The following is a 12795-nucleotide window of genomic DNA, read 5'->3' as shown; positions in this document are numbered from 1 at the left end:
AAAGGATAGAGTATCCATTGTACATTGTAAACTTCATGCCAAAAAGTAAGTAATTAAATAAAAAAGAACTCTAAACAAAGCTCAATTGAAAGTACAATAATAGTCATAATCATGCAATAGTTTCGGTTCTATAAACTCGAACCTTCATCAGGGCCAAAACCTCAAATGATACTAGAGAAACAAGGTAGGTAGGTAGGTACATTATTTACGTCACTTTAGAGTTGCACTATGAGCTATTGGCGACGGTCTGGGAAACATCCCTGAGGATTATCTGAAGACATGCCATCGCAATTTTGATCCTCTGCAGGGGAGGGGGAGTGGTCCCCTGCTTTGGTAGCCTGATTACCTGCACGCGAAGTCCAGGTAGAACAGTTTAACGAGGACCAATACCACGCACCCTTGGTCCCTACTCAAGCTGATCAAAGTGGTCATCCAGTCGCTTACTTACCAGCCAGCGATGCTTGACTTTGTTGCTCTACAGAGAGCCGTGTCTTTACTATCAGTCCGCAGCGGGACAGTAGAGAAGCAAAGAAACAGGCACGTGCAAGGTGGTTGAATCAATAGAGACAGAGGTACAGATTTGAAGAAGTTAATAAACGATAGGAAATAAGATTGAAGGTTGGACGGGATCTCCTTCAGTATGCAGGAGATTAAGCTGGAATTGATTTCCAAATGTTGAGAAACTGTGGAATATTAAAATGATCATTAACTGGATTATTAGTATTTTTCATAACACGGAATGATTCTCAGATATGAAGTTCTCCTTATAAAAAGCAATGTTGAATGATTTTGGCGGAAGAAAACTTAAACCTGTGATTTGACTTTCAATTATAACGTGGAGTGAAAAATCGATTAATAGCCTGATTTTGGATATTTCTTTTGTGTTCAAGTCGAAGTTTCAGGGTACGCTTAGTTGGTCCAATGCACAGATTAACTCGAAATTCGATGAATTTACCAGCTATTAATAACTGCAATAGAGTCTTCAAGGTTAATCAAGTACAGTTTGCTTACAGGCAAAAAAACTACTTTTATAAACATAAATTAAGTCAAAATCTTATTAATTTGGGAAATAGTATTAGGATAGCAAGCAAAAACAATCAATTTGGTCGAATTGGAGAGTTTCATATATTGCGAGATTCTAAAGATCAAATCAATCATATTAGAAGGGAAACTACGTTTTATAGCGATACATTTCAGGTAAAAGAGCTCTTCATTGAGGAGATAACTATTAGAACAAATTTAAGAAGTACGGTAAACAAGTGTGAGTAAGGCAGCTATCTTTTGCTTAAGGTGATGTTTAGGTTATGAGTGGCAACTGAAACCGCAAATGGTTACCGTTGAACAGAAGTTGAAAATTCATGTGATTACGAGTAATAAAGAACCTTTAAGAAAGTTAAACATTTAATATTCTGTCTTGTTCGAAAGTGAATTGTATTGAAAAATCTATAAAATGCATACTATTGATAATATGGCCAGCTTCAGCATTGTTCAACAATGTCAGCATTACCCATGAATGATGCTCAATTTTAAGGGTAAATTTTATCGAATGATTGTTGACTTGACTATTGACATCTTAAGTGATCTGAATAGGCATTATTTTGAAGCAAAACTACTTGATTTATAAGAGTTTCCTTTTTATAGACGATAAGTCAATGATAGTTTGACACTGATCCATTGTACTTAAACTTGATATTCTTCAAAAAACAAAGCTTACTTTGTTTATAAAATTAATTATTATAATTTCATGTAAGCTTATTTTGTAGACCTGTTAATCGTGCCGAAATGAATGACCATCCATATTAGAAAAATATAGAACTGTAAGAAAAATTAAGCTTTAGGAAAACAGAACATTTGAAAAAATAAGAATTAAAAGAGAAGTAATTTTAAACTAAGCAGTCTAAAGGTCTTTTCCTAACAAATTTCCTAACAAAATTCAGGTTATATCATGTAATGTAGTGAGGATTTTTGCGCAAACATTCGGTAACACTCAGAAATTTCCAAAATTACTACAAAAATACTGAAACCCACTCACTGAAAACAGAAAAAAAACATAACCATTTTCTAAATTGGAGCCGTTCGCAAGCCCATGCATTTCGTTTGAAGTTATTTATTCAAAGTTTCGTCTTAAAATCTGCTTTTCTCAACTCACATATTTTCACCTAGAAAGCACAAAAGTGCTCAACTTTTGATAAAACCCATGAAGTAAAGAATTGGTAAATGGTTGGAGTATTGTATGGTGCTTCAATTCATACTAGGACTTGAATATTTATTTATTTATTTTTATAAATCTTTCTTTCTTTGTTTAAAAATACAAAAACATTTGATATCCGGTACTTCGTTTAAATGAATTAATTATCATATTTTCGGTAATGTGCATGAAACTCATTCGGTAAGTGCATGAAAATCAGATCATTAGAATGAGAGTTTTTCACCGTGTACTGTTTCTCTCCCTACTGTATATTGAAACAATTTCACGCTTTTAGTTTTTGAAGTTTGAAGGGCATAATTATCTTGATGTCTTGATATAAACTCTATCGTTTTCCATGTGAATATTTATGTTTGCACGTGAAACTCAGTTGCCTTTTTTAAAATCCAATAAGAATACTGTTTCAAAAAAATATTTTTTCCTGAATCTTTTAGTTTTTTGAAAGTCTTGCCTGATATCCTGGCATCAACTGTGACATCTTTTTCCGTAATAATATTTATGTGTGCACATGAGTCTTTGAGCCCTTTTTGAGAATGTCTATTTTTAGTCGGTAGCCATGGGAAAGAGAGTAAATAGGGAATTGCATCGTAGCTCTAGCTCAATCCTTTTTTTTTATATGGTGACACAGTTTTTTAAATAAAATCTTATTCAAGCTAGAAATTTGATACTTTGATGCATTTTTGATGTGATGCGTAGTTTTTGATGTATTTCAACTTTTGCTACTTCGTCCCTAAAAATGCTACATTAGTTTTAAAAACTGGGGTTGCGATGTTTTCATAAATGATGGAATTGAACAATGGGAAGACATGAAATATTGGTAATAGTTAGGAAACATTTACTTTCTTCCTCTTTCTTTGATATTTCATATGTGTATTAACAAACAAATCCTAATGGGCATAAATTTCCTTCGCTCTTACACGAATCTTAAGGATGTGTAAGAGAATGGTAAATTAGAGAACAACCTATGCATTTGAAAATGTATATTGTAGTCCCAAGTATCTAACCAATATATAAGATTGCTTAATGTGTGTAATTGTTTTCACGTAAAAAAGAGGGGGAAAAAAGCCGAAAGCAATATATAATTTAACAGTAAAAAGTTACATTAAGTTTTCTCTCTTGTCTTTCACCTAGTTTGATAAGTTATGTTTTGAAAATTAAGTAAGCATATTACTGTTCGTTTGCTATTTATTATATTTCATTCATATATTTCAGCTATAGTTCTCAATATATCCATTGATGAAGGGGAATATTCATTTTTTTATCATCCTCCAGAAGGGTTAATATCCTTTCACAATCCGTACAGCATTGTCAATCCTCACATTGAAGGCTTCACTTTATCTTTGAAAGCACAACGACATACTTTTCATTTAAAGAAGGTAACTCTATTTACATTTCAAAACTCATACTTTTATACCATTTACTAGCTGAATGTATGCTCTTCGCATTAGGTAAACATTATCAAACTTTTAATCGGTATTTATCTATACTACGATATAGTGCAATAAACAGAACTAAGTTTATAAATATAATAAATTAAACTAAGTTTAAGATTTTTTTTCTACAATTATTTCAAACTAGCCGCCTAAGGCGGCCAGCTGACCGCCACGCTAAAGATTTTCACAAATAAAGTTTTTTTAAAACATAGCAGGAAATCTGAAGATTAGTGAACAATTAAAGTGTTCCTGTCCTGCAATTTTGTCTTAAATTCCTATTTTATATATTATATAGCTACAACTCTTAAGAAAAAAAACAAAAATGCTAAATACATGAAAAGAACACGAAAACGAATTAATTTTTTATGGTATCAATTTCTATTTCTATATAATTTTTTATGGTATCAATTTCAATTTCTATATCGCTACAAAAATTATCGTCTTCGCTTAAGAAAAAAAAAATAGAGCGTGGAAAAAAGAAGAAAAACTTATTATAACTATTATGAACAGCGACAAATATATCAAAGCGAAGCGTTCTATTTACGTATCGAATATGTTGCCACATTTTTAATACAAAAGTTAAACTTTTCTAAACTTTGATAAATGTAAACTAATGCCATCCTTAAAATTAAATTATTAATTCCTTCGTATATTATTGGTTTAAGTTGTCGAAAATTAATATTCCAATTGTAAAGTTCGCATTAGCATACATTTATAAGAGTGGAGAAAAATATAATCATTTTTTAATTGTTTTTTGAATATGGCTCTTTGAAGACGAAAAAGCATAGATTTTCTTACAAATTGACTGATAACAGTAATAATTTTTTTTAAATTAAAAGTTTATTGCTGTTACAAATTCTGTAAGTTCTCTACCGATATTTAATATTTTTGCTCATCAAGAAAGTTCATATATTAAATACAGTTCACATTATTAATGAAGCTGATGTAAGTTCTAAATTTAACAAAACTTTTTGACGGCAATTTATAGTTGCATATTAATATAATTTGCATAAAAAAATACAAATTCTAAGACGTAATAAGTTACAATACCGATTCAAATACATTTACCAGAAAATGTAGAGCAATATGGTAGTATTAGAGCAATGCATTATAATACAGAAACAATAATTATTTTAGTTTTGATCAAATTAAAAAACAATCAAAATTAAAAGCATATCAATAGCTTAAGAAAATTATACATTAGGTGGACCGGGAAGAAATGTCGTTTCAGCGCATTAAATATTCGTTTGTATTAAAAACCAATTCATTTTTTTTTAAATTCATTTTCGATCCGCCAAAGAAAGGTTGTGGCTAACTAGGGTGACTACATTATTGATTAAAAATATAATCTTGAAAATAAATATCAGATGCACCGAAACGACATTACTTTCCAGTTTATCTAATATTACTGACAAATACGTTTAAATTGGGAACATAAAAATACTTCATTCACCTTATTTCTGACATAGGTTCTCTCTATTATCAGCAGATAGCAGTACATTAAGCAGGCGTATATAACTTCCTCTTGATGAATGCACTAATTTACACTAATCTGAGTTGCTATGACGTCATAGGTGGACTGCAGGACTTCCGGTTTGATTTGTTTGTTATTATAGGATGCTGGGTAAATAGGGAAACAATACCAAAATAATTTTCAATGATGTTTATGCTTAGTATTACAATCAAAAAAGTCTACAGTCTGACTATGAATATTGTATCAATATAGCCAAAGCAAAATATATCAATACAAAAATGCGAGAAGCACTCAAAAAAATTTTACAAAAAATTACAGCAAATAAAATAGAGTACAATAAGTAAAAATATCACCTAAAAACAGAAAATTGAGGATAAAATCTAAAGGAAAAACCGAATAAAACCTGAAATGAAACCTATAAAGCGAGTAGCGAATTAAAATGAACTTGCATGAACGGAAAATTTTTCATGAATGATTTGAAATATTTTCGTAACAAGATTACCAGATTGTAAAATTTGAAACCAAAAGTGCAATTTGAGGTAAAAGCGTAAATAGAGGGGTTTTGTATTAAAGTCCGTTCTTACTGCAGTGCTGAAGTGCGTTTGATTTATCTTTTACCAAGGATGGGCCCAAAAATAGATGTGCGCAAGGTAATATTATGCTGGATAATTTAAAGAAGTTTACAATTAATAATTGTAGAAAATTAAAAATTATTTAGGAAAAAGATAAAATAGGAAAGATAAAGAAACGTGAATTTGGCTGTTTTGCACATAATATTATCCACGGATTTGCTCGAAATGGATATGCACACTGTAAATATTATATAAATTAGCAAAGAAATTTCGTAGTAAATTTATTTACAATAATATACAATTAACTCAATGATTTTATACAGAATTTAATTACTTTCGTTGGGTATCCTTTGTATTTTTTATCAAACTTTGAAAGAGTTTATCTATTTGTTTTTTTGGATAAATAAATATTACTGCATATTCTTTTAATTTTATTTATATTAAAATTTAAATCATTTCTTTTATCGTATAAATCAACAAAGCAGATATTTTATTCTTTAATAATATCCAAATCTAAAAAGTTGAAATTAATATTATCATCTTGATTACGAAGCAAGATTAATTCCTCGTGGTATATATTATTAATTAAAATAGTATAATCTTACAAATAAGGGATAATTAAATCTTCAATAAATCTAAAAAAAATTTAATATTAAGAGTATAATTTTTTTAATAATTATGCAAAAATAAGTTAGCTAAGAGAGATGAATAATTAGATCCTTGTGGTATTCCATCAATTTGAAGAAAAATATCTTTTCCAATGTAAAGATAATTATTAAAAAGACAAAAACTAATTATAATTTCCCAATAATCAAAATCACAATAAAGGATATTTTTAAATTCATAGTAATAATTCAAAAGGACATCTTTTAGTTTAGAAAGGGGAATGCTATTAAAAAGATCCTGGAAATCAAAAGTTGCAATAGAATTAATTTTATTATATTTAATGAATTCTTAAATTGGTTGATTATTAGTGATTATGCAAGAAAAACCTTCTGTAATAATATTGTTAATAATTTTATTTAAGTAGTTAGAGAAAATGGTGCCAGGTTTAGCTAGGTAAGTATAAGATCCACATGTGATTGTTCTAAATTTTATAGGAAGTTTATGAAATTTAGGACAAATAATTAAGTAAGGAAATTGTATACTGATAATTTTAATCTTTATATGTATATATATATATATATATATATATATATATATATATATATATATATATATATATATATATTGAAAGTTTCATGTTTTTCAACTTCGTGTGCTTGTAGAATATATTAATTTTCACTTAAATACAAACGTTTCTATATCAATTTGAAGGTAATTTAATGTAGAATTTAATAATAAATACAGTATTACAATATATGTAAAGTGCTACTTACACAATCAATACTTATTAGGATAACCCTTATTTTTCAAGACAGCTTCAAAGCGTCTTTTCATCGAGTGAACGAGTGTTTGGAGTTCATCTTTCGTATTCACATGGTGCCAAGAATCAATTATAACTTCAATAAGTTGTCTTTTATTGGATGGACGTTTTTTTCGTACAAGAACTTTCAAACGTCACTGGAAATTTTCAATTGGATTGAGATCAGGGCTGTTTCCTGGCCATGGTAATATATCTATGCCTTTATTTTGAATCCATACTTTGCATTCTTTTGCTGTGTGGCATAGAGCTGAATCCTGCTGAAAAATATATGGTGCGTTGTTGGGGAAGAGATCCCTGATGGAAGGTATCAATTTTGGTTTCAGTACAGTTTCGATGTATTTTTTGGCATTCAGGATGCCATCAATCACTTGAATTCAGCTCACACCATACATACATGCCCAAATCATGACATTTGTTGGGTTTTTTGTAGTTGCTTCAATGCAATCAATCAGGATGAAGTGCTTCACCTACTCTACGTTTAACTTATTTTTTACCATCACTACCAAAGAGCGATATTTTACTCTCATCGCTCCAGATTACTTGCTTCCAGTGATTTTCAGATAATTTAATGTGTTCTTTTGCCCACTTAACTCGTTTTTCGCGTTGCTTTTGATTTAAATATGGTTTTTTCCTTGGAATTCCGGCTTGTAGTCGAAATCCTGATAACCTTTTTCTTATTGTTCTTGAACTGATACCCGCTGCATTCATTTCACATCTAACGGCATCTGATGAAATTTTTCTATCTTGAAGGCATAGCCGTTTAATTTTTCTATTGGCAGCAGCACTTTTTTCGACCTGATTTGGCTTTATTTTCCACTGATTTCGTTTTTTCATAACGTAAACAAAACTTTCGTACCCCAGAACAAGTCACTGAACTATCAACTTGTCTTGCAATATAACTTAACTTCATCGTTCTTTGTGTGTTTTTGCCTCATATAAGAACATAAGCTTTGACGTCCTCTAGCGGTTTTGCGTTTTGTTTTTGACCATGCATTCTTTGATAAAAATTGTTTGCTTGGGTGTGTTCAATCACTTCCTAAAATTTTGCCCATCTTTTTAGAATCACCCCGTATATATATATATATATATATATATATATATATATATATATATATATATATATATATATATATATATATATATATATATATATATATATATATATATATATATATATATATATACATACACTCACACTCACTGAGAAATTACATAATATACTGTTTTTTATATGTTTGTAAGTAATATTAATACTATTTTACCCGATTCAGTTTTAGAGAAGAAACAATGGTGAAAGATTTTTGCTTCTTTTGGCTACCATCATTCCTCTCTGCTACCGATGTTTTTCTTGCTTCGTGTTCAACTTTATCTATTTCCTTTCCAATTATCATGTGCCAATATTGAGTTATCAATTTTATGGCATAAGTATTGTTTGTTATATGAAAGGGCTCATGCACGATCTTTAACTCTTTCATTCCGGTAGGGTCTGAGATTTTGAGTTCCCCTGTTACGGCAGTTTTCAGAAGGAAGGTATTTCACTTGAACTCGACCACGGTTCCCACCCAGTGAGATAAGTAAAAGGGGTGTAAATGATTCTCCTTTCTCTTCATTGAAACTCAGTCAAGTGGGGGGAAAATGCATGCAGCAACAAATTGTTGGATAAGTTTAAAACACCCCATTTACCAAAACGTTAGTTCAGCACTTTTTTGGCGACGAATAACTAGAAATGTAAAAGTTTCCTTCCTTCTTTTTTTGTTTTCTTTTTACATCTTTTCTATTGTTTTTTTTTTACTCGATTTTTCTACAAAATCATGAAATGTAAAAAGTTTAGATAAAAATTGCTCTTCAATAAATTTTTTATTACATTGCATTATTTCAAATAATTCTTGAATAATTAATTTAGCATTAGATAATATGTATACCATACCTCACAAATTTCTCTGTTTTACCACTTCCGACATCGAATCTCGAGACTTCTTTACTCAAATTTTATTTAACTTAAAAATAATTTGAATAATCTATTATTTTTTATTAAATGGAGATTTTTTATTAAATAGTTTTTTAACAGTATACTGCATTAAATTTTTCAGAATCTTAAAGATTAAGATTGAGCAAAATTTTATAATTTAAAGATTAATATTTTGCAGAATCGGAACGATTTAGTTATCTTAGTTTTATAAATGACGATACCCATGGCTCGAAATGATCAGTTGAACAGTCCCTAAAAAATACTAGATTTTATTTTTTAACCGTTTGACGAAGATGAGACACCGGTGTTCCTTTTATATATACTTTTTCTTGCACTCAAATTACCATCTATAACTTATTTCAGTACTTTTTAATTCTAAAAAACAGTATGATAGTTTCTAAAAAACTCTGTTAGATTATCAGAATTATATTTATACTAAAATATGAATATAATAATTTGAACAAAAATTTTATTTTCATACATGTAAAAAAGTTATCCGAAATTGATTTTCAAAATTAAAGAAATTGTAAAAATTGAAAATTAAAGAAAATTGTTTCTTTTAGATCAAAATAAGTGTGTGTGAAAATAAAGGCAAACTTTAAAAAAATATATATATAATGTTTGGAAGTGATCTGTGTTTGGAAGATTTTATCTAACTCAGAAAGAGATACGGGTGTTTCATGCTCTATTTCATAACCATAAATTATTAAAATGCTAAATATAATATTTTTCACTTATTTTCAACCAAATTGTCTTAGTGTAAACACATTTTATACTATTTGAGTAATACTTTTTGATCCCCATAATTAGATTCAGAGAGAGTAATAGAAAGGCATAATAGTTAAAGGTATAAGTTTCAATCTTTCTCTTTACTGATCTATGAAGGCCATATATTCCAAATTATCTTTTCCTTTCTGACAACAATATTTTGAAAAATATTTATTTTCATTCTGAGGAATCACCTGTGTATTGAATTTTTCATAGAAATCAATAGTTATATGAAATAATATGCATATTCTAAGTGGACCTCTTAAGACAAAAATATTATTTCTTTTCATTAAATAGAATCATCACTCAAAATTATTAAATTTTGAGTGATAATATTTAGCGCAGCATTTTATTGCAGAGCACATCTTATATTGTTCAATAAATTAGTAATAAAACTGAATGATATCAAGACCTGCGTTTTCATCTTTAAGAACTAAGCCTTTACATAACGTGCTCGCTATCTTGTAGGCAAGAACATTCGGATAGTGTCATCGGCTTCATTAACTTTAAATTAAATTATAACAAAAACTATTCCCGCATCTGGTGGCCACAAGTTATCACATTTTATTTGTGTGTATTATTATAGATATATGGTTAGTTTATGATTGAAGAATCAGAAAGATGGATTAGTCTGTTTAGTATCTTTTTCTTTTCAGTGAAAAGAAATCTGTGAAAAAATAGAATACTATCATCTTAGCTAATTTGTATATAATTATCAGACATAATTTACTTTTAACGGTATAAGTGTAATAAGCAATTTGTTGACATTAATATTTGATAATGGAGAATTTCAAAGTTGTTAGAATTCCTTAAATTCATTTTTTAATGAAAATAAAAGAATTTTCTTTTGTAGTTTGAAAGTATATTATTTTGTCTAAGTTTTAAAATACAAGTCTAGTTACAGATTCTTTTTTTTTCTCCCAATAACCACTTTTGACGTCGAATCGGAATTTGTTTGCGTAAACGTTCAACAATAAATTAAAGAATGTGGTTAGTTCTTCATGGTTAAATGAAGCCCAACTGTTATTTTTCTAAGAAAATGTTTCTTGCTGGTTGCAATCCTTTTCAGCAAAAATGGCCAAAGTAAAATAAATTTTAGCTTTTACTATCTTATGTCAAGAAGTGTTTTGTATAGTATATTATTATATTCTCATCACGCAGCAGGTATTCGTCTTACACGCCTCAACACAGTACCCTTTCCAACCGGCTCAATCATTCACAACACACATCGGGAATTCTTTCCCTTTTGTATAGCGATTGACACCACTATATTCTTCGATCAAGGTGTGCTGGCCTCCTTCTCCGACAAAAAATAAATAAATGAAGCGGAAACTGTATGTGAATCCTTCTTGCTTGTATATTTTTAGAAACATTTCGCCCTAGATAATTTTTAAAAAAAATAATTGCTGTCGTAATTTTACAAATGTTATTAATTTATCTATTTAATTATCTTTTTCTTATTTATTTCTTACGTTAGAATGCTTTAATAAGTCACATAGGTGCTAAGCATTGTTTATTGTTGCAAAAACAAAAGTTTATATAAAAAAGAACTAAAGTAATTCAGTTGTTTTTAAATTTTCTCTATAGAAAAAAAGTATAAACGATGAAGAAATTAATACAATTAAAGATACTATCTGATTAATTTTAATATTTTGGAAGGCTTTTTCTAAATTTTAAAAGTATTTTTTATTACACTCAGTTTTTTAAAAAATTAAATAAATGAATAAAGTAAACAGCACATTGGAGCAGGAAGCGGGAAGGTGATAATATCCATTCCGTTATATTAACATTTTAAATAAAACCTGTTGATACTTGAGTTTTTTTAAAAGTAAAATGTTTCATTTATGTTCTTTTTTTCAATATTAACGTGAATAATTTTAATAAATAGAAATAGTAGTATGTTGCATGGTTAATAGCATTAAAATAACTTAAATCTTGAAAGAAAATAATAATAATAAATAAACACACTGAATAATTTTTTTTAAAATTTAATTAATGAGGTAAAAACATTTCTAATTTCTTAAAACAAAATAAGAAGAGATACATGCAATGTCAGAAAAATCAGTGCAAGATTAAATTTGCTACAACCGCAAAGAAACATCAAGTTAAGCCATATTTTCTATTCAACTCTAGCCAAAGTATTGTGCGATTCAAAATTTGATTGACGCAAAATGAAATTCATTTATACGTTGCAAAAAAAAATTACAAATTTTTTATAGAAATATATCACTTTTTAGTCTTAGACTTACTTTGAATAATTATTGCTAAATTATTTGAAACGTGTACCATTGTTTTTTTTCGCAATAAAATTTAAAGCATAATATTTACTTCACTGATAATTTGAATATAAATTATTATATTATACTCGATATGATTGTTTTAATGCAGACATGTTTGTATATAATAATATTTTTTTTTTTTATATTTTGCTATATTGGAGACAATAGTTACAGACAGAAATCATACGTTTTGGGGCGAAAAAAAAATAAGGCACAAATCGTTAGTCTAGAAAACTTCTAGAAGTTTTTATTTTATACTTTGGTTGATTCCAGGCGAAAATCGTTTAATATTTGAACGCGTAGTTAGTGATTCTAATCAATGACATAGCAAGGTTTTTGATTTTCATTCACAGATAAGTAGCGTCTTAGGTACAAATTGTGGATTTTTATTAGATAGCTCAGTTCTTGTAAGTATTGCGGCAAAACTTTTCGTGAACATTGCATACAAATTCAAGAAAATTCAGTTGGGAGCAAAAAATAATACACTGAACTCAGCAACCACCAAAAAATAAAATTATTGGTAGAACAAACTGGAGGATATTTGGGGAAATGATAAAGCGTCTATTGGTGATGAAGGAAAATGCCCAAATATCATTTTAATTACTCACAAAAGGTAGATAAGGACAGAATAAGATAGATAGAGGAAGCTACGAATAAGAAAGGGATGA

The 12795-nt window shown here is 28.8% G+C and overlaps 1 protein-coding gene across 1 annotated transcript in view; it reads left to right on the top strand.

Annotated features, from left to right (window-relative positions):
* Positions 1–12795, top strand: part of LOC139426278 (uncharacterized) — a 38015-nt gene that overhangs the window by 13933 nt on the left and 11287 nt on the right. Inside the window, exon 4 of the mRNA XM_087152684.1 lies at positions 3419–3582. Coding sequence (XP_087008810.1) covers positions 3419–3582 — 164 coding nt within the window. The remainder of the gene's footprint in view (positions 1–3418; positions 3583–12795) is intronic.

This window comes from Parasteatoda tepidariorum, chromosome 10 (genome assembly GCF_982258835.1).
Source record: "Parasteatoda tepidariorum strain Cologne lab strain chromosome 10, Ptep-v5.0, whole genome shotgun sequence".
In the NCBI taxonomy this organism is placed as follows: domain Eukaryota; kingdom Metazoa; phylum Arthropoda; class Arachnida; order Araneae; family Theridiidae; genus Parasteatoda; species Parasteatoda tepidariorum.
Note: the sequence above shows the minus strand (reverse complement) of the source record. Positions and strands in the feature narration are given on the sequence as shown.